The sequence below is a fragment of the Cimex lectularius genome, unplaced genomic scaffold (assembly GCF_000648675.2).
Source record: "Cimex lectularius strain Harlan isolate CLEC.00 unplaced genomic scaffold, Clec_2.1 scaffold298, whole genome shotgun sequence".
NCBI lineage: Eukaryota > Metazoa > Arthropoda > Insecta > Hemiptera > Cimicidae > Cimex > Cimex lectularius.
The window spans coordinates 178,144-197,037 of NW_019392861.1; the positions used below are offsets into that span (position 1 = coordinate 178,144).

At 36.3% G+C, this 18,894-nt stretch overlaps 2 protein-coding genes and 1 long non-coding RNA gene across 16 annotated transcripts; 1 reads left to right on the forward strand and 2 right to left on the reverse strand.

The window, feature by feature from the left end:
* Positions 1 to 3,451: 3,451 nt before the first annotated feature.
* LOC106665214 (putative gustatory receptor 28b) lies at positions 3,452 to 10,837 on the reverse strand. 2 transcript variants are annotated; one of them, XR_002910651.1, is made up of 4 exons: positions 9,998 to 10,837; positions 3,754 to 3,826; positions 3,600 to 3,689; positions 3,452 to 3,544 (listed from the first exon to the last, which is right to left on the reverse strand). XR_002910651.1 is itself a non-coding variant. In XM_014391474.2 (4 exons), the coding sequence occupies exons 1-4, from the start codon at positions 10,721 to 10,723 to the stop codon at positions 3,485 to 3,487; spliced, it is 945 nt and encodes a 314-aa protein (XP_014246960.2). In that variant the 5' UTR covers positions 10,724 to 10,837; the 3' UTR covers positions 3,452 to 3,484. The 2 variants fall into 2 exon arrangements, 1 of the variants encoding a protein (XP_014246960.2); XM_014391474.2 differs by having other exon boundaries at positions 3,758 to 3,826.
* A 1,748-nt stretch (positions 10,838 to 12,585) lies between these two features.
* LOC112127610 lies at positions 12,586 to 14,137 on the reverse strand. The gene is made up of 3 exons (XR_002910652.1): positions 14,103 to 14,137; positions 12,927 to 13,060; positions 12,586 to 12,837 (listed from the first exon to the last, which is right to left on the reverse strand). It is a non-coding gene; the product is annotated as an uncharacterized LOC112127610 (long non-coding RNA).
* A 293-nt stretch (positions 14,138 to 14,430) lies between these two features.
* LOC106665187 lies at positions 14,431 to 18,269 on the forward strand. 13 transcript variants are annotated; one of them, XM_014391434.1, is made up of 6 exons: positions 16,515 to 16,718; positions 16,776 to 16,827; positions 17,475 to 17,533; positions 17,592 to 17,627; positions 17,681 to 17,798; positions 17,868 to 18,269. In XM_014391434.1, the coding sequence occupies exons 1-6, from the start codon at positions 16,674 to 16,676 to the stop codon at positions 18,020 to 18,022; spliced, it is 465 nt and encodes a 154-aa protein (XP_014246920.1). In that variant the 5' UTR covers positions 16,515 to 16,673; the 3' UTR covers positions 18,023 to 18,269. The 13 variants fall into 13 exon arrangements, with proteins under 13 accessions (XP_024084573.1, XP_024084574.1, XP_024084572.1 ...); XM_024228804.1 differs by lacking the exons at positions 16,515 to 16,718; positions 16,776 to 16,827 and adding exons at positions 14,476 to 14,491; positions 15,990 to 16,073 and having other exon boundaries at positions 17,681 to 18,269; XM_014391436.2 differs by lacking the exons at positions 16,515 to 16,718; positions 16,776 to 16,827 and adding exons at positions 15,821 to 15,906; positions 15,990 to 16,073 and having other exon boundaries at positions 17,681 to 18,269.
* Positions 18,270 to 18,894: the final 625 nt, after the last annotated feature.

Genomic DNA, 18,894 nt, shown 5'->3' on the forward strand with positions numbered 1-18,894 from the left:
TATTACCTCAATTGTGGGTATTCACCCTAAATTTTTTCGTAAGTCTTTTTTTATTCATAAGTATGTCGGATTCGAAAGAGCCGCTGGATTCGGACCCGGGACCTTCATCTTACAGTCATGAGCGCAGCATATCAACGCCTTAACCGTTGCGGCCAACAACGGTCCTTATTTTCGGACTTTCACCTCGAAGGGTTGTCACTCCCCTATGTGCTGACACTAGTGCCTATACATCATTCGCCCACTTCGTTAAACGGCTGGGTCGCTAGTATCCCCCTTAAGTCAGATGCCCAGGAGATCGTCGTTTCCCTACCAACGGGATGATGCTCTCAGAGGCTACCGACAACTACATCATGTCAGCCCCAAACTCATGCGAACTATAATCTGGCCTAACACTAATTAAATTAGATAAGTCAGTCGCATCAATAAATACATTCATGCATTACATTTATTCTGATTATTCGGAGAAATACTAGATTTCCTCACCTAGTACTCCATCGTTCTATACACAGTTTAATTAGCTAACCTAAATCAGGATCGATGGGGTATGTGCTTTTGTAGTTATTCTGCCATCGACACACACACACACGCTGGAGGGGCGATGGTGACGCTTTATTTCACCCCTCACACTAATAAATACACACTTTCAAACAAAACACATAAAGACAAAACACATGGAATATCTCAGTCCAAAATGTAAAAAAACGCGTTCTCTAAAAAATAGAGCTGGGGATTAGAAACCGACGGCTGACCTGGAGAACCAGTCTTAAATTCGGCGGCATGCCTACATACTCTCTGTATGTAGCCAAGGCATATCTTATCTCTGTTATACGGACACAACGAGCAACCTATCTCTCCATAAGAGACACCTGCGCGGGCCTTGAACCTAAAGCAAGTGCCCTGTGCCAATCCTCAATCGGGTGAGTACGAACCCTCCTCTCCCGTTCAGGTTCTCGGAGGGCCCCTCCCTGGTCTTACTCTTGACCCACAAGAGCCCCTCGGACGATGCTTTCTTTCTTCAATCATGCTTTTCACTGCGGTCATAGCGTCAGAAGAACGCGCGATGGTCTGGTCGGGAGGGTGGATGTCCCGGCTTTCTCCTCCTCGTCCGCTCTCCGTTACCCTCAAGACCGGCGTGTACTGGAACCCAGACAACAACGACCGTTTCTCCGAGGCTCTCCAGCTCGGCGTACAAGGTGACAAGGTCACGACGAGAAGGACCAGAGAGAACCTGTCTCGTAAAACCCAAACAATGCTCAGGCATACGTCGAGCCCTCCCTACGGCCTCACCGAACCGAATCCCGAGGGGTCGCGTTCCCGTAGTCAATTCTGCATGGCCACTCAATGATCGTCCTAGAGAGGGCGCCCTGGCTTGGCTTAGAACTCGGACGCGTAACCGAGGGTAAGCTGCTCTCTCCGTTCTGGAAGCTGAAGTTCTGGAAAGCAAGCCCCCCCCCCCCAGCTCGCAGCAAAGACTGGCCAAGGGGCTGGTTCTGAACGCTCCCGAGATCGCTCTGAGACCCTGATCGTAGAGCCTGTCAGCTTTCCGGGACGAGGAGGAGCCATACAACTATAGAAGACCTCGAATAAAGCAGCGAGTCAAACCTTTTTAACAAGGTCTCCCTGTCCGCTCCCTACCCAAATGACCAACAATATCAATAGTGTCAGTGGATATCCTACTCTGGACCTCGACGGAGTCGATGTGTGTCTGCAATCTCAACTTCTCATCAAACAGAAGGCCGAGGAACCGCACTAACTCAGGCAGAGGTATGCCTCTCAGGTAGAATTGAGTGACTATGGGCCCCTCAATCTGCAAAAGAGGGTATATACCGTTTTCATCGTGGAGAACGTAAACCCGGTTTCCTCGGCTCTCGCATCCACGTCTATCGCTGACTGCATTCTCCCGCCGACCTTCGCCAAATCCTTACCCGATTGGTAGAAGCAGAAGTGGTCGACAAAGATCATTCTTCTTATCTGCGAGGGGATGCCGTTCATCACCATTAAGAAACGCGCAACGCTCATCACTGAACCCTGAGGGATACCGTTCAACTGAACGTGATCCTTGGAGAACACGGTCCCTAGTCTGACTGAGAGCCTACGATTCTCCAGGAAACCCCTAGAAACCCTGGCAGTGTACCTCCAAGACCGAAATCATGACATTTCCGTAGTATCGCGTACCTCCACGTCGAATCATACACCTTTTCATGGTAGAAGGACACGGCCAGAGCGTGTCCTAAGGTCTCCCTTGAGGAGACAGGAATGATGCACAGCGGAGCGGAGCACACGGAATTCCGCTTGATCCTGACTGTAAAATCCCTTCCTCCAATTCAGTCGACCGTTCACCATGGACCCTAGGACCTTACTCAAGCAGATTGTCAACAAAATTGGTCTTTAACTCGTAGCCAGACATGGGTCACCTCTCGCCAACAGGTACGAGCCCGAATTCCACATGTTGTCGAACAAGTTCAACAAGCATCTCATATGGGATACCGTCACACACGGGTCTTGAATTCCAGGTTCGCCCCAACGCGGACTCGGACACTCGAACAACTGTCCGGATGGTCTTCCATCGTTACCGAGATTACTCAAGTAAGCATGGATCAGGTCGCCATCGTGTCACATTTCACATATATGATCGTTTTAGTGTTACGAATGCATTCAGGAATCGACATTCTACCGCTGTTGAGATCAAGCAGCGACTTCAACTAGTTAGAAATGTTAATGTCATATTACGTACTGAAGGCGAAGACTTTCGACGTAAGACGTGAGAGAAGGCTTACCTCATGTCAAGAACTTTTGACAAGGCACAGAATAGCCCGGTTAAGTTAAGTTCACATCAATTGGCCTGAGGAAGATGGGACTAAAATTTTGTTTTCGGATGAGTTTGTTTGAGTTCTTCTGACGGCCGAGAGAGGGTTTGGGGAAGAACCGGAGAGCGATATATGCCGGCAACATTTTTTCTCCGGGGAAGCTATGGAGGTGGTAGTGTTATGGTCTGGGTAGGCATTTCCATGGAAGGTCGCACAAACTTGATCATCATCGAGGGTTCTCTAATAGCTGCACAGTGAAGATAATGTTATCAGAAGAAGTTGTTCATTATATGCCATTAATTGACGATGGGTTTTATGCATGAAAAAGGTCCATTGTATACATAGTAATATTCTGCATGGTGAGGGAGGGTACACAAATGTAAGGCAAGTGTGTTTAAAAAAGTCTGTTCTTTTATTTTAACTTTGTTCACAGTAATGTACGTACAAATCAGATTCAACAAACTTCAAGTTAGAGTAGGTTAACAACTTTTTTCATAAAGAAAGTACTTTATTAAAATACAAATATCAATGTTTAGTGAAAACATCCCTATTTATGTGCTACCAAATTATGCAAAATATCAATAAAGCTTACAACTTCATATAATTTTTTGTTTAATTTTAATGATCAAAATACAAATTGTGTCAATAGAATATCTTTTATTAGTTAAATAAATTTATTATTTACCAGCGTCAAGTTGGACTACAATGATAAGATACGTGAAGCCTGTTGCCACCATCTAAAACAAAATTATGATTTATTAATATTGTTGAAACAAAAAATAGTTGTCATACTTGGCCAAGAACGCTGAAATTGATTTCAAACAAGTCGAACGCTGTGAAACGGATTTTCTTCCTCCCTGTTAGATATTGTGAAAGCTTAGGCTGTTGGAATTGTTTTAGTTTGATTTTTATCAATAATTATTGGTTATGAGAGAAAACTACGCACTTACATTTGTTGCATGTGTGTTTGTGTCGTCAAATACAATGAGGGAATAAATCGCCTTGTCAAACGCTTCAGACTGTAAACAGCCAATAAAGAAATACAAACATATAACTTGAAACTGGAATTCTATAAATTTAACAAAACTTGGGCACTAGTAGAAACATGTAATTCTCTTCTTTTTAAAAAGGATTGAACACCTCATTCACTCCATTATTCATAATTTCTACCATATCATTCTCTTTTTTCAACATAAAGAGAATTTAAGAGGTTAAATATAATGCATAATGCATAAGGTGCAAATAAAGAATATGTGGAACTTTACCAATAACTAAGGTTTTTAGTTGAGATGAAAAAAAGTTAATGGCACGAGAGGGATTCGAACCCACGACCTTCGGCTAGATACGCCGCTGCTCTACCACCTGAGCTTTCGTGACCTCGATCCACTCGGACATCAACTCCCCATCTCAACCCCACCTTATGAGTTTTCCCTCCTTTTTAACATTTTTCAAATGTCGTGTAATCGGATTGGATTCTCGACGACAAATGAAATGGCCACGGAGAGCTTTAGTGAAGTATACTTCATTTTAAATCATTAAATTCACTGTGTTAATTAAAAAAATGTTTTCATGAAATGTAATTATAAAAACAATGATGTCTTCTCGTTAAATGTATTATGTCATTAAATGAATAAATAAATAATCACTGTTCGTATTACGAATTAACTCGTATCTATGAGCTAATTACTGATTTATGTGAGGTCAAATCTACATGCGCACTGTATATATATATGTACACTTGTACAAAGTTGAGCCTATCACTTCTCGCAGTCCGCCGACATCCAGCTTTTGTAATTTACAATAAATGCCTTGAAATCACTCATCCTGGTGTTGGCAGACCGGGGTTAGACATAAGGTCTCATCTTTCCGCCAAGGCCGGCCTATCAACAGCTAGGTCATTTCAGCCCCCAACCAGAACTGCCCCTAAATCACTCATCCACACTCTCATTCATTCTTAAATACATTATTTCCTAATTAAACAGCTTTCAATTCGTATAATCTGACTCGTTCTTAAATTTATTGTTTTCAACACACATACCATTAACACAAGTAGGGCAGTGGAGTAGTCGATATTCCGCCATCGGACCTCTCATGCCAATAAATTCATTTACTCCCAATACACGCTAGTTAGGGGCATAAAAACCAAAATAATCCCAATGAGCTAATTGTGTTTTTTCGAATTCGAACGCGGGTCTTTTGTTTTACGCTTGTTTCTTGTTATTTCTTATTTACTTGGATGTTTCTTACGTAATATTCTTGAAAATGTTCATTCTGTGCGAAGGTATTTTGCTATTAAGTATATAAAAATATATTGTTTAATTTAGGAAGGAAAGAACAAATCAAGGTAAAATTGGAATTATTTACTTTTTTCCTTGTTGTATTTACTTATTTTGTAATTATTTTCAATCGATGGTCTTTTGTTTAAGATATTTATTGAGTTATAAAACGACTATTTTAATTAAATAAATAAATAAATGATTAATTCTATACTCATTTTAACAAAAGAAGGATTAAATTTAAAACGAAAATTCATTCTTTAATATGAAATCATTTCAGTTAAAATTAAATAAGATATTTTAATGAAGATTTAAAACCAAATTTAGGTATTATTATAGTAATGTTGGTCCTTACATTTGTAATCAATTGGATTCAGTATTGACTAGAGAAGGACATTCTAGTAGATGTGACAAATAATAAATAATTTTTGTTTCTTATTTCAGATTAATGAGAGTAACTTTCGTTTCAACTCAGTATAATCAATAAATTGATGTAAATTTAGTAAAATATAATTTTAGGTACACATCGTCACAAAAAGGAAATTTTTTTGTCTGTTTATGCAGATTCAATCGCAAAAGGCTAAAGTGGTTAAAATAAATTGAATTTTACTACGACTCCAGTTTTCATCAGCTTTAAGAGTGAAAAGACGCAATTGCATTTGCTTTTCTCTTAAATTAATTTATTTCAAAAACAATTTTTTATTTATTTTGTCCTTGTCAAAAGACTTAAGTTTTTATGTCAATTAAATATTAAATAAGTGTTTCAATATCATATGAACTAATAATATGTTTACAATTTTTTAAATTTCATATATAATTAATTAAAACAATGTCCTGCCATATAGGAGGGGAAGATTTAGTTTTTATGACAATTAAATGTTATGGAAGTGTTTCCATATGATATGTACTAGTTATATGTTTACAATTTTTTTAAATTTAATATATAATTAGTTAGAGCAATGTATTTCATGGCACACAGTAGAGGAATATTTAAGTACTTATGAAAAATAAATATTATGGAGGTGTTTCAATATCGTATGTACTAGTTATATGTTTATAATTAGTTAAATTTAATGATTATTTTTCAATTGATTAATATTTATGAAAGGTATTGGCTGAGATAAAATTGATTAAATATTAATTAATTGAAAAAAGTTAATTGGTCAAGCGGACCACGAAGCACGAACTGTAAATGGATTTAATGATTATTTTGGAGATCGTGAGATGCGGTCTGGTGTGACGTAGGTTTTAGAAAAACATTTTCTTTATCGTTTCGATCTTTATTGAGATCATCTTCAGGGGCTGGGATATATAAACAATGGTTAAATTATTTATATTATGTATAATTTTACAATGGTTATAAATCCCAGGCCCTGAAGATGATCTCAATAAAGATAGAAAGTTGGCCCGATAAAGAAATAGTTTTTCTAACACCTACGTCACACCAGACCGCATCTCACGATCTCCAAATAATCATTAACCAACGATCACTATACGCCAGTCAAATTTAATATATAATTAATGGAATACAGGCATTAACATCCTACTCGGATTGGATAAGGAGTCAGAACTGCTTCACAATCCTTTTCCCAAAACTATCTCAAACAAAATTCCAACGGCTATACTATAATTAATGATATAAATATCGTTTTGTATTATATACAAATTTATGATAGATCAATGGAAACAGGGGAAATCCGTATAGGTTGTAAAAGTTAGACGGGGGAAAGGGGAATTTTGTACCTATTAAGAAAAAAATTATTCATTATTAAGTCACCAACCTGTTTTATGAGACGGTTTATTGAAAAGCTTAGTTCATACGCTGAGGATATATTCCTGAGAATAAAAATTAAATAAAGAAATGCGGCATCCGATTCGTCAACAGAAATAAGTTTGTACACGGTTATAGTGTTTCTTCCAAAAACAAGCCCCAAAAGAAATATTATCGTTGGATTAAATAGTGTGTTCAGATTGTTGCATATTTCACCGACGACGTGCCGACATTTAAGGAAACATTCAATCAAGCTGGTTCCTATTCCTTGCTGCCTTAAACGATCATTCATTGTTTTAAATTGATAAATCACCAGCCTAAGGTAATCGGCGAAAATCCATTCAAGAAACATCAGGGTGAAAAATGTGAACTCGGTTACAAAGACACGGACGGATGTCATCGCGTTCAAATCCCTACGGGCAATCCTCATAAAAATACGAAACAATAGTGTAATTGACGAAAACATGGCATGAATAAACAACGATATATACGATTTTTTGCAGGACCATGGGATTCCGTGGGAAGCCAGCGTTATTTCCAATTTTTCCAAATTTCGGACGACTTTGTTCATAACTCTCCGGTTCATAAGAAACACCAAAATCGTCCAGTGAGTTCCGATCAGTAGCAAATCTCCACCCAAAAGTTTCATAATAAAAGGAATATATTTGAAAGAACTAAGAGTTGATGAAACGTAAATAGAATTCGCCCAACCGATCGCTCCCAGGATGAAGCTCCATGTGATGTAAATCTTGGAAACGCGAATGCTGCCGTTTTCAAATTGAAAAGGGTAGATTCCCAATATTCGGCCGAAAAACATCCCATTTCGTAAATAATTTCTTGTATTTAACTTATTGTTAGACACTTTGACTTGGCGGAGAGTTGAGTGGTATCGACGTAAATTCATCCTTTCGGCCAAGAACTAAATCCACGTTCGACATGAATCGCGTGATAATTAAAAAACTATTCAACGCTTGTGGTAATAAATATTTCTGTTTAAGTACGTAAATAGTAATTCGTACTTTATGATTTTGTATAAACCTATTTACACATCATTCAAATCAAAAATAAAACTTTTACGAGAACGTTATTTTCAAATTGTTTATTCCGTTTTTCAAACAGGTTAATAGATAGATCTAGGAGGTTGTAATTTGTACATTGAAATTATAAAGTATAAAGTAGGTTGACCTTTTGATTTAAGCAATATTTTCAAGTAAACATTTCAAATATTGCAATAAAGTTCATAGGAAATTAATTTTTTTTTTTGGTGATTGATCAGCCTTCTGAGTTTAAATACATTTCTTTCCAAAAGGTAGATCGGGGATGAGGCTAGGAAGACAGAAACACCACTTATTTTCTTGTCGCGCTTTCGGCAGAATATATCACACATGTACCAGTTCATATAGTATAACGATTTTTTCGAAGTCTGATGAAGGCAATATATTTTGCCGAAGCTCGAGAAGAAAATAAATGTTGTTTCTGTCTTCCTGACCTCATCCCCGATCTACCTTTTGGTGATAGAATGAAATGAAAAATAGTCATAGGAAATGTAAAAAGGCTGCCCAATTTTTTTTTTTTTTTTTTTTTTTAATAGTTTGAACAAAACTAATTTCTGTAATTTCGAATATATAAAAATTATGCCTTTTAAAATAGAGTGTGATATAAACTAGCCTGTTGTTTTCAATACAACAAATTTTTATTTGTCCGCACTTGTTATTAAATAAAGTAAACGATCAACCGGAATACATGGTAATCCAGAAGAGCGATGTCCGTTATGTATGTTGGATGAGGAGCCTTCTCAAATCAAATAGATTAAAGTTCCCGATTTATCAACTTTCTTTTATTATTTTCTAAATTTTCTGGCAACGCGGACACTTATTATACAGCAGCTAATTACTTAGGGCTATCAAATGGTTAGTTTGCACCGCTGCTCTAAAGATTTCAAAGAATTCAAAGATTTCTCATAGCTCAGTGCAGTGTTGGGCAAAAATTAGTCATGTCTAATGATTAATGATTGATCACTCAGACCGTTAGTCATGATTGGTAGTAAGTGATTAATTTAGTCATTAGTCGCCATATGTGATTGATGACTAAATTAGTCATGACTAGTAATTAAATACGAGGCATGACTTATTTAGTCACAATATAGTTAGTCATGACTAAATTTCGATAAATTATGTTCAAATGGGTGCTCAAAAAATGAAAAATAGACTTCATCACTTTTAAAAAATTTTCTAACAGAAATTTATTTCATCAAAACGAAAATCCTTCAACACCTTATTTAACAAAAATCAATCTTCCAATTATTAGTAAAACTCCGTCGTTATGAAAAGCCAAAAAATAATGATAATGATAATAATAATAATAAAATAAAATAAAAAAAATCCTATAACAAGCTACGCTTTGAAAAGTAAATATGTTTACTAACCGATCAATGGAAAAATATTTCTTTGAACTAAAATTTATTCCACTTAAAAGGAAGGAGATTTCTACATTATTACGCCAAAATACACCATCTAGGGGTCTTGATTGTAATAAAATAGACATGTAGAATAATTAGGTAACTTTGGTTTTTGTTTATGTTAACAATTTTTGAAGGTTGGCCTTGAGCACGACTCTCATCTCAAAATTTTTATCCGGAGTCGGATTGATAAATAGGAAAAGGAAAGCTAAATTGTTGAAAAATTAGACTATGTGAAAAATGTTTGATGTTTGGAATGTGATGTGATGATATATGTATGTTATCTATATTGAATTTGATTAATGATATTGGCGTAGCTGCGACTGAGTTTACATGTATCTGTTCAGTAATTGATGCTGTGTTTATCTCTGTTGATGTAAACCATTTCTAAAAAGAGTTGAAATAAAGTATAATTTATAATTCATAACATGACTGTGCTTTATTGCATATTGCGATGACTGAATAGGAAAGTAGACAGTTATTTTGACTCAGTTTGGAGTGCATCTTCATGTAGTGGCTGCTTAATTATATAAAGCGTAAAATAAAACAAAAGGGATTAAAATACGTGTATGTAACCTCTACTGTCTATATTTCGTGTTCACGATTGCATGCACTACGTTTGAAATTATCATGCTCGTAACGCCTGACATGGAAAATTTTGTTTGTATAATTGTGTAAAGCTCACCTCTCGCAAAAGCTTTGTGATGATGTTTATCATATTTATTGTCATTGCAATGTACACTATGATCATAAAAGACGTCCCCGTTATGTCCATGACTTTGCTTCCGCTTATAATGAGAAAATTGTAAATTCCGAGCGTAGCCCTCGCGAAAGTGATGACGATCAATAGCAGTAGCAAAGGAGAGAAGGCCTTGTTTAACTGGGTCGCTGCAGATTCCAAAACGTCCTGGCACTGTAGGAGAATTTCTATTTTCCTGTGCGGGTATACGCATTCTTTCGACGACGATACGATAGTGCACATTGTTTTGAATTGGTAGGTGAGTATTTCGACGAATTCATTAAACATCAATACCATTATTGACAGAATGAACGGTACTACGTAAGAGAATATTTGTTGTACCGTACGGAAAACCGTGATTCTCCTAATCAAAAAGTTGGCGATAAATGCGACTGTTATTAGGAGAAAGCTTACCACGTGCTTTCTGTAAGACATCGTCATATTGCAGGGAAAGCCGAGCTTTTTAAAAATAAATTCAAGTTTTTGCAATTCGATTAGGAAACTGGTGAAGTGCTTTTTATATATAATGAACCAAATTATTGAAATCGTTTCAGCAAATAAAACTCCGAACATGCGAATCCCGAAAAGCAAGAAATCGAGCCACATGGCATCGTTGGTGTCCAGCCGATTTGAAACATTGTAAATCACCCCTGTCCAAAGCGTCGGAAACATCAAAAAAATATATAATACTAACTTTTTAGAAACAACGAATTCATTGTTCTTTAAATCAAGGGGGAAACAGCCGAACAATTTGGGGATAAATATTGCTTTTTTGATAACCTTGTGAACTTTACTCTCGCCCCACGCTTCGTCTTCCGTTTTAGTATAACAAAACGGCTTTTTAAAAATTTGCAAATAACCGACAGCATTCTGCGACATTATTGTTTTAAATAAAAGCCTGACACGTGGAACTCGTATGAACTCCGTATTATTTAACTTGTAGATAATTTAATCACGCGACCGGTCGAGTTTATGATCCCATGGGGTAAACCATGTTTGCTTTCCAAGTACAATAAATTATATGATAATTGTGTAAATAATAACTTTGAAAACAATCGATAGTATTCTTGAACAAAAGAGAAAAACATGAAAATTTTATTTAACCCTCCTCTACTACGGTGGTATTAGGTCACACATATACTACTGTTGGGTCGGATCTGACCCCCATATTTTTGAACCATTTTTTCCCCAAAAACGCTTTGAACACATAGAAGATGGATACTGATGTTTCTGTTAAGGAAGAAGATAACAAAATTAACAACATTTCAATCAAACATAATTTCTATTTACAGATTAAAATCGGTTCAGGTAAGCTCAGTTATGGTAAATCATCAGTCTTACAGTTTCAGACTCAAAATATCACAATTCTGTGAGAAAATAAATAATTTGAACGTCATATTAAAATATAAAAAAATTAACATGAAATGACAAGAAAATAATCATAACCAAAATTTCTTCATCGTAGGTCGAGGAACAGTCGAGACAAATCAAAACTTTATGTTCCCCACACATCGATTTTTCACAGTATGCATAATATGAGTTTTCTTTCCTGTCGATGACGCAGAGTCGCACCGTCTCCTTTTTTTAGTCGTACGAAGATGCTGCCAGTCTTTTTAGCTTCTTGCCTAGCTGTTCACCTATAATCGCTGTTAGATTCCTCGGAAGACGTTAGTTAGCAAATCTTTTCTCCATCCACGGCTTAGCCAACGCAATGGCTAAATTTTTGAGAATCGTCGACCGGATCGTGTTGGCTCGTTGTTGACGTTCCATTTGTACAGTACAAGGCTGTTTATCCCGGCGGTATCGAGGATGCCATAAAAATAACGCATCGGCCATCGATTGCTTTTTCTCTTAGTGGAATAAGAATGGCACAATTTGTCCAAAACGTCTACTCCTCCTTTAGTCATGTTTTAAAATAAAATTATTTCGGGTAATTTCGAGACCTCGTCTACTTCCCCATCGTAGTGCATAGAATATATCAGTATATTTTTTTTCGGTGTGTATGCATATGTATAATGCAAAAAGGGTTAAATAATAAAAATTATTAGAGCATAAGTTATACTACGGTGGGGTCGAATCTGACCTACACATTTCTACTGCAGTTGGGTCTGATCCGACCAAAGGGGGGATAAATCAAGAACGGTGCGTACCTTATCGATGTGATCGAGCCAACAGCTTCCGCACGACGGAGGAGAAGGTGCCCATGGATGACAGATTGAAGCGCACTATATGTTGGCCGTGGCGCGTCACAAAAATTTCACCTGGGTCGGATCCGACCCACCGTAGTAGAGGAGGGTTAAAGAATGCACAAGAATACTTCAATTTTGGTGCTTCAGTTAGTAAAGTAACTCAATTTATTGGATTTAACTGTTTAAATACATTATTTTATTCAAGCAGCAATTAAAATAAATGACACGGCCATACAAAATATAGCAGAAACCACTTACTTCACTCACAAAACACAGTAAATATATTTATTATATATTTTTTAAATATATTTATTATCATCTGTAACATTATTTACAACATGTAATAAGTTAAATTTACAATTGGCATGAATATAATAATAATTACAATTGGCATTTAAAATTGGTCGTGAAAGGAGTTAACGACCACTGTAGTTCTCCCAGCACTATGCGAGGATTAAGCCAAAAATTCTCGCCCAAGTAAAATCGAGACATTCAATACAGAATCATCAACTACGAAAATTTACGAACCATTTCGTTCTTTATCGCAATATCACATGAACAGGAACCGCGCGTTTCAGCCGCAAATCCGCCAAGTCCCTGGATATCAATAGAAGGGTTTAACAATGGCTTCCCGAGAGCAGCACATGCGGATTGTCACATAATATTTAAACCAGGAACACACTTACTCGATGCTACCCGACGCCTTGCCACGTTTTGGTAGAGTTTGCATATCTATACAACGCCATGTACAGTCAACGTGAATCAGCCATGTAGAGCGTGTATCACAAATCAGTATAACAATCTCAACCCCTCTTTTGTTCTTAATGCATTATTTGGAGCAAAACCATGTAATAAATTGTTAGTTAAATTTTATGAGCACAACCATGTAATAAATTGTTAGTTAAATGTAATTGTTTTAAGTAAAGTTATTCCGGTGTTTGACAAAATTTTCTGCCTAACCATCACAATTAAATAATTTTTATAAAAACTCATAAATTGTTGATCTCGTTTAATTTGGTTTATATTAAAATAAGAATGTTGTAATTAAAATTACATATACTTAGTTTGAAATAAACTACAAAAAAATATGAGTGCCCTGTTCTGAAGCTACTCGACGAAAATGGTGTAATTTTATGAGCAAAACCATGAAATAAATTGTTAGTTAAATGTAATTGTTTTTAGTAAAGTTACTCCAGTGTTTTGATAAATTTTCTGCCTAACATCATCATTAAATAATTTTTATAAAAACTCATAAATTTTTGATCTGGTTTAATTTGGTTTATATTAAAATAAGAATGTTGTAATTAAAATTACATATACTTAGTTTGAAATAAACTACAAAAAAATATGAGTGTCCTGTTCTGAAGCTACTCGACGAAAATGGTGTAATTTTATGAGCAAAACCATGAAATAAATTGTTAGGTAAATTTTATGAGTAAAGCGGTAGTAAATTGTTACTTAAATTCCTTATATATGAAAAATGGTATTCCGGTGTTTTGATCAATTTTCTACCAAACCATTAAAATTAATATATTTTTTAAATAAAAACTAATGAATTTTTGATCTCTGTTGCGAGGGTCACTTACCACCTATAGGGGTAAATAAGCCGGAGTGATGGTGAGAAGCGCCCCTCTTCAATAAAAGGAGAAAGAAAAGGGAATAGACCCTAAAGGGGAAGACAAAACTTCCTTTTTTTTAATAGAAGAGTTTATTAATAAATGAACCTTAAAAGCTATTTACAATACATATATACCTACACCCTACCAACACCATTCGCTCATAAAATTACCCAACACGAAATCAAAAGAAATAATAATGTTTTTGTTTGAGCTTACTGGCTCCTTATAAAACTATCGTTTTACCAATTTACTAGGGGACCCGACCTGCTTGCCGTATTGCATACACCTGGCTCTTATCGTCCCTTTTCCTACGTCCCCTACCACGACATCACTATGGGGGGGAGCCAATCCTGTATGTGTCGCTGCTGATGTGGCACGGTTAATTTGGTTTATAATAAAATAAGTATGTTGTAATTTATATACCGACAATAGTACATGTAGTTTGAATAAAAATATGAGTGTTTGGTTCTTTTGTCTTCGACTGTACTCGATGCGATCGTGCAGATGTGCACGGGAGTAATACAATCTTATGGAAAATTGGACTTGCGTCGGGTAGTATCGGGTAGCGTTGCATCGAGTGTGTTCCCGGCTATTCGTTCAGTAGGCAGCGAGGCCAACTCTTTAGTCGTCTGGTGGGTTTATATTCTATTGTCTATATAATAATATAGACACTATAATAAGGATTGGGTAACTCGACTGGAGTGAGAGGAGGGTTTAGTGTGGAAAGTTGAAAATGTTTTGAGAATTATTTTTTTCACGAAAGGCATTTTGAGATCGTTGTGAAAGGGTTGGAGTCGTAGTAAGGAACATTGACTGTGATTCTGAGGACATTGGATTGGAAGGACTGTATTCTAGGAATGCATTTTACAAACAATTTCGGAAAGGTTTTACAACACGACAATGGCATTTTTAACATTGTTCTATTTACTAGGTAAACCGTTACGCTCTGAATTTATGAGAAGTTTTGATTTATATGATGAACATGAGGGAGAATATGTAATATTAAATAAATTTAACGCGTAACTATATTTTTATTTACTTTTTAGTGCTTCTCTTCTTGTCTCATGAAATCAATAAGAACGGTAAGCCGTTACGCTTTGTTTTTCCTAAGACTTGTTCTCCAGCTTAATGCCAACGGTAAAATTTCACCTAATCGGATAACGGTTATCGTTCAGAAGTACTCAACGGACTCAGTTGCGGTCGGGAAAGGCAAAGTGGTCGTATTTCGTTGTGGTACGGAAGGTAACTCTTTTTTGTTTTCTTTTTCCCATCCACCTCCCCGCCGTACCTAAGGGAGACCCCATACCGGCGGACCACGGCCACTAAACTAATTCAAATGGGATGCAAGTTTAGGGGATCTTATTGTGCTTAACGTCTTCCTTCGACCTTGCCCTTCCCGGAAGAAGGGAAATTTTTTTTTATTATTATTAATTTATCTACTCTAATAGGTCTCCCCCTTGCTGGTTAATCCTTTTGAACACACTTTCTAATAAATACAATATTTTAATAAATAAATAACAATTATGGATACAAGGAGTAACCAGCCCGGAATTAAAAGTTCAGGGAAACGCTAAGATTAACAAGTAACATAGGAAGAAAAAGAAAGAACAAACTAATCAGGTACTTTGTCCACTATAGCTCGGCTAACAGGCTTGAGGACGTCAAACGTCCTCTTTTCTTTAATCAGTTCGTTGAGGGTCGGTGGCCAAGTGTGGCGGAAGAAGAGCTTTAGTGGTTCCCTCACACTCTCAAGGAGGGGGCAGTCTGTGTTGGACACTGTCATTAACTCCGCAGTCGGGACACAGTGGACTGTTAGCTCTACGGAATCGGTGCAAATAAGCGTTGAAATTTCCGTGACCTGTCAATATTTGTGTGATCCAGTAATCTGGTTGAAACCACTTTGCTTTTGCTCGGTCCTCAATACTGGGTAGAAACTCGTGGGTTAGCCTTCCCTNGTTTGATTCCCGGCTTGAGTAGCATTTTGATGCGTGCTTTTTTCCACAATTTCGGAAAGTAGCCGAGTCTTAAGCATTCGTTGAAGAGGCGGGTTAGTATTGGGAAGATTGATTCACTTTACATTATCATTTCATTTTCAATTAAGTCATAACCCGGGACCTTCTTCTTTTTAAGGGAGTCAATCGCAGTTTTTATCTCATTAATCGACCAGGAGGGACTGTCCTGGTTGGATGGTGGTATTCTGGAATTGTACGGAAGGTAACTCAGCACATAATGCATTTTAACAATTATAAAATATTTAAGAATTTAGAAGAAAAAATATTTTAAAAAAATAAATAAAAACATAACGACCAAATTCATAGGTCTACTTTTGCTCAACAGATAGCACTAGTTAAAAAAAATGGACACAAGTTAAATTGTTTGGTCATCGTTGGTCATCATGGTTACAAACCTATTGTTTACGATTTCAAAAAATATCGTTATAAAAAAACTTTGAATTAATTATTGCACTTGTGATGCTACATTTGTTTCCTTCTTTTTTCGGAGCCAAACCGGAAAAAATTACAATCATTGTGAGTTTTTTACAACTTCCTTTTCAAACAGCCTTCACCCATAGTTAAGTAGCGTTCATTAAAATAATTAACTGGAAATTCTGAAATGATGGATTTGTATACCTCACGCGTATTTCGACGGATGAGCGCTCCCTTTCATAATTTGGAAATGGCTTTATTCTCGTTGTTATTACTTTTGTGGTCAATAGCTAGTTTAAAAAAATTTATATTACGAACTTGACACAGTTTGTTGTCTATTTATTCACAACCGGAGTGGAAAGTATTTCCACTTCAGATCCATTCCGCAATGGATTCGCTTAAGTTGGTTATTTTAGTAGGGTTTGCAAGTCAAGTTCGTGTGTACACAACTAGAAACCAGTAACAAGCACTGACAAGGTTCAATTTTTAGGTGGTTGCCGGCCCTATAACAGAATTTTTGAGATGTGCGACTGAAACTGAAAGTAGGTATGAATTTTAAAAACAATTTCCAAAATTCAAGAACTAAATGCAACATTACTCGACATGTAAAGCGTGTTCATTTAAATCTTAACATACATTTTTAAATTTCAAACATTGGATTAATTATTTATAATAATAATAATATAATGATGATCACTCCACACTTATACTGCGAATTGAGAACCCAATTTTGGAAAGGTTGTATTGTAGGTGTTTGAACGTGAAATGCAACCTGCATATTGTTGTTAATGAACTATCTCGGTCTTTTAACTTTAGGATACCAGTGTCTTGGAGTTAGGTTCATAGTCGCCCGTTACGATTTGAGGTTTGAATTCTGTGCCACTTCTTTGGCTTATCTATTCACATTATGTGCTTTTTGGCAGATAAAATGGATGTTAGTTTGATTTTCTTTAAGATTATGTAAGATACCTAGCATTAGCGGGTTGTGGTGGTGTGTCGGTTGCTTGATGGCCGTTATTACACTACGCTTGTCGGAGATGATAACAGCTTCTTGGTTGGATGTAGCCTTGAATGCTTCAAGTATAGTCATGCTTCATACTGTATAGATTGAAGCTGGTAGTGTAGCTTGATTTTTTACTGTCTGACAGGTTTTACAACACAATGGCATTTTTAACATTGTTCTATTTAGCAGGTAAACCATTACGCTCCGGATTTATGAGAAGTTTTGGTTTATACGATGAACGTGAGGTAGGATACATAAAATAAATAAATTTAACTCTTAAATATATTTTTATTTACTTTTTAGTGCTTCTCTTCTTGTCTCATGAAATCAATTGGAGTGGTAAGTCGTTATGCTTTGTTTTTCCTAAGAGACTTGAATAACTTGTTCTTCAGCTTGATGCCAATGGTAAAATTTCACCTGATCGGATAATGGATATCGTTCAGAAGCACTCAACCGACTCAGTTGCGGTCGGGAAAGGCAAAGTGGTCGTACTTCGTTGTGGTACCGAGGGTAATTCAGCACATATCCACATAGGGATCGTTGAATGGGTAATAAGCCTCAACTTTTATATTTTAACAGCAAACGCAGAGAAGGAGACGTGCGCAACAGTTTTGACGTTCAACAAATGCGTACAGGAAGCCGTTTGGGAAAATCCAAAGTCGAAAACTCTACCAGAATTTAACATCACACTTCCTCCCATCACGCTGGTGCTTGCGTTTCTCAGTCTGCTGTAACATTTCAACATTCACAAGTTTAATATGTGGTGAACTGCTATACAATGCCCACGATCCTAAATAATCCTAAATTCTTTATTAAATTTTTATACAGCTGGCATGATGATAGGTTTCTAAAAAGAAACTGTTACTGCCAACACAGAAAAAATATGTTTCAAATTAAGAAAAACTGGCATATTTTTCTGAGTCCGTAATCATTTTAGTATTTTTTGGTGATTTCTATGTAGTAAATAAAATGTACACTAAAAATGAGCAGGTTTTTTTAATGAAATGTTTTATTAAAGTTAAGTAATCGCTCGAAGAAGACTCTTTTTTTAAAAAGAAGAAACTTTATTGTTAAAACTGTACAATGTTTAATTTTAAACCGACAGAGTGACAGGCAGAAGGCTATCGTAAGAGTAAGGCAAGGATATTTGGGGATTAGGGTTTTTATACTAGTTTTAAGAGGTGCTCCTTAAGATGATGAATGGCCGTCTGGACCCGCCAGACATTGCTGACATGTTGGTCTGAGGGGCGTTTGGTTATTCCATAACTTTAATTTGACATTTGCATCCTATTTTAGACGAATTTCGTCTTTTTCCCAAAAGTGTTTATATTTTTTTATTTTTCCTGCATTTTATAGGCATCAAGCCCGTGAAATAGAAAAACGCAGCCCAAGTGCTTAACTAGAACTTATGGAAACCAAAATAGGATGGAAAAAAAGGAAAAAGGAAAATAGAAAAAGAGAGTGAGGGTGCGAAAAAGGGAGCTTTAAAGAGCTTTCTCCCTTAGAACAGTTGATCTATCAAACATTTTTAATCAATTATGAGTTACTTAAAAATTTAGTTTTAGAAAAAAAACAGTTACTAAAAAATGCAAAACGACTGTTCTTA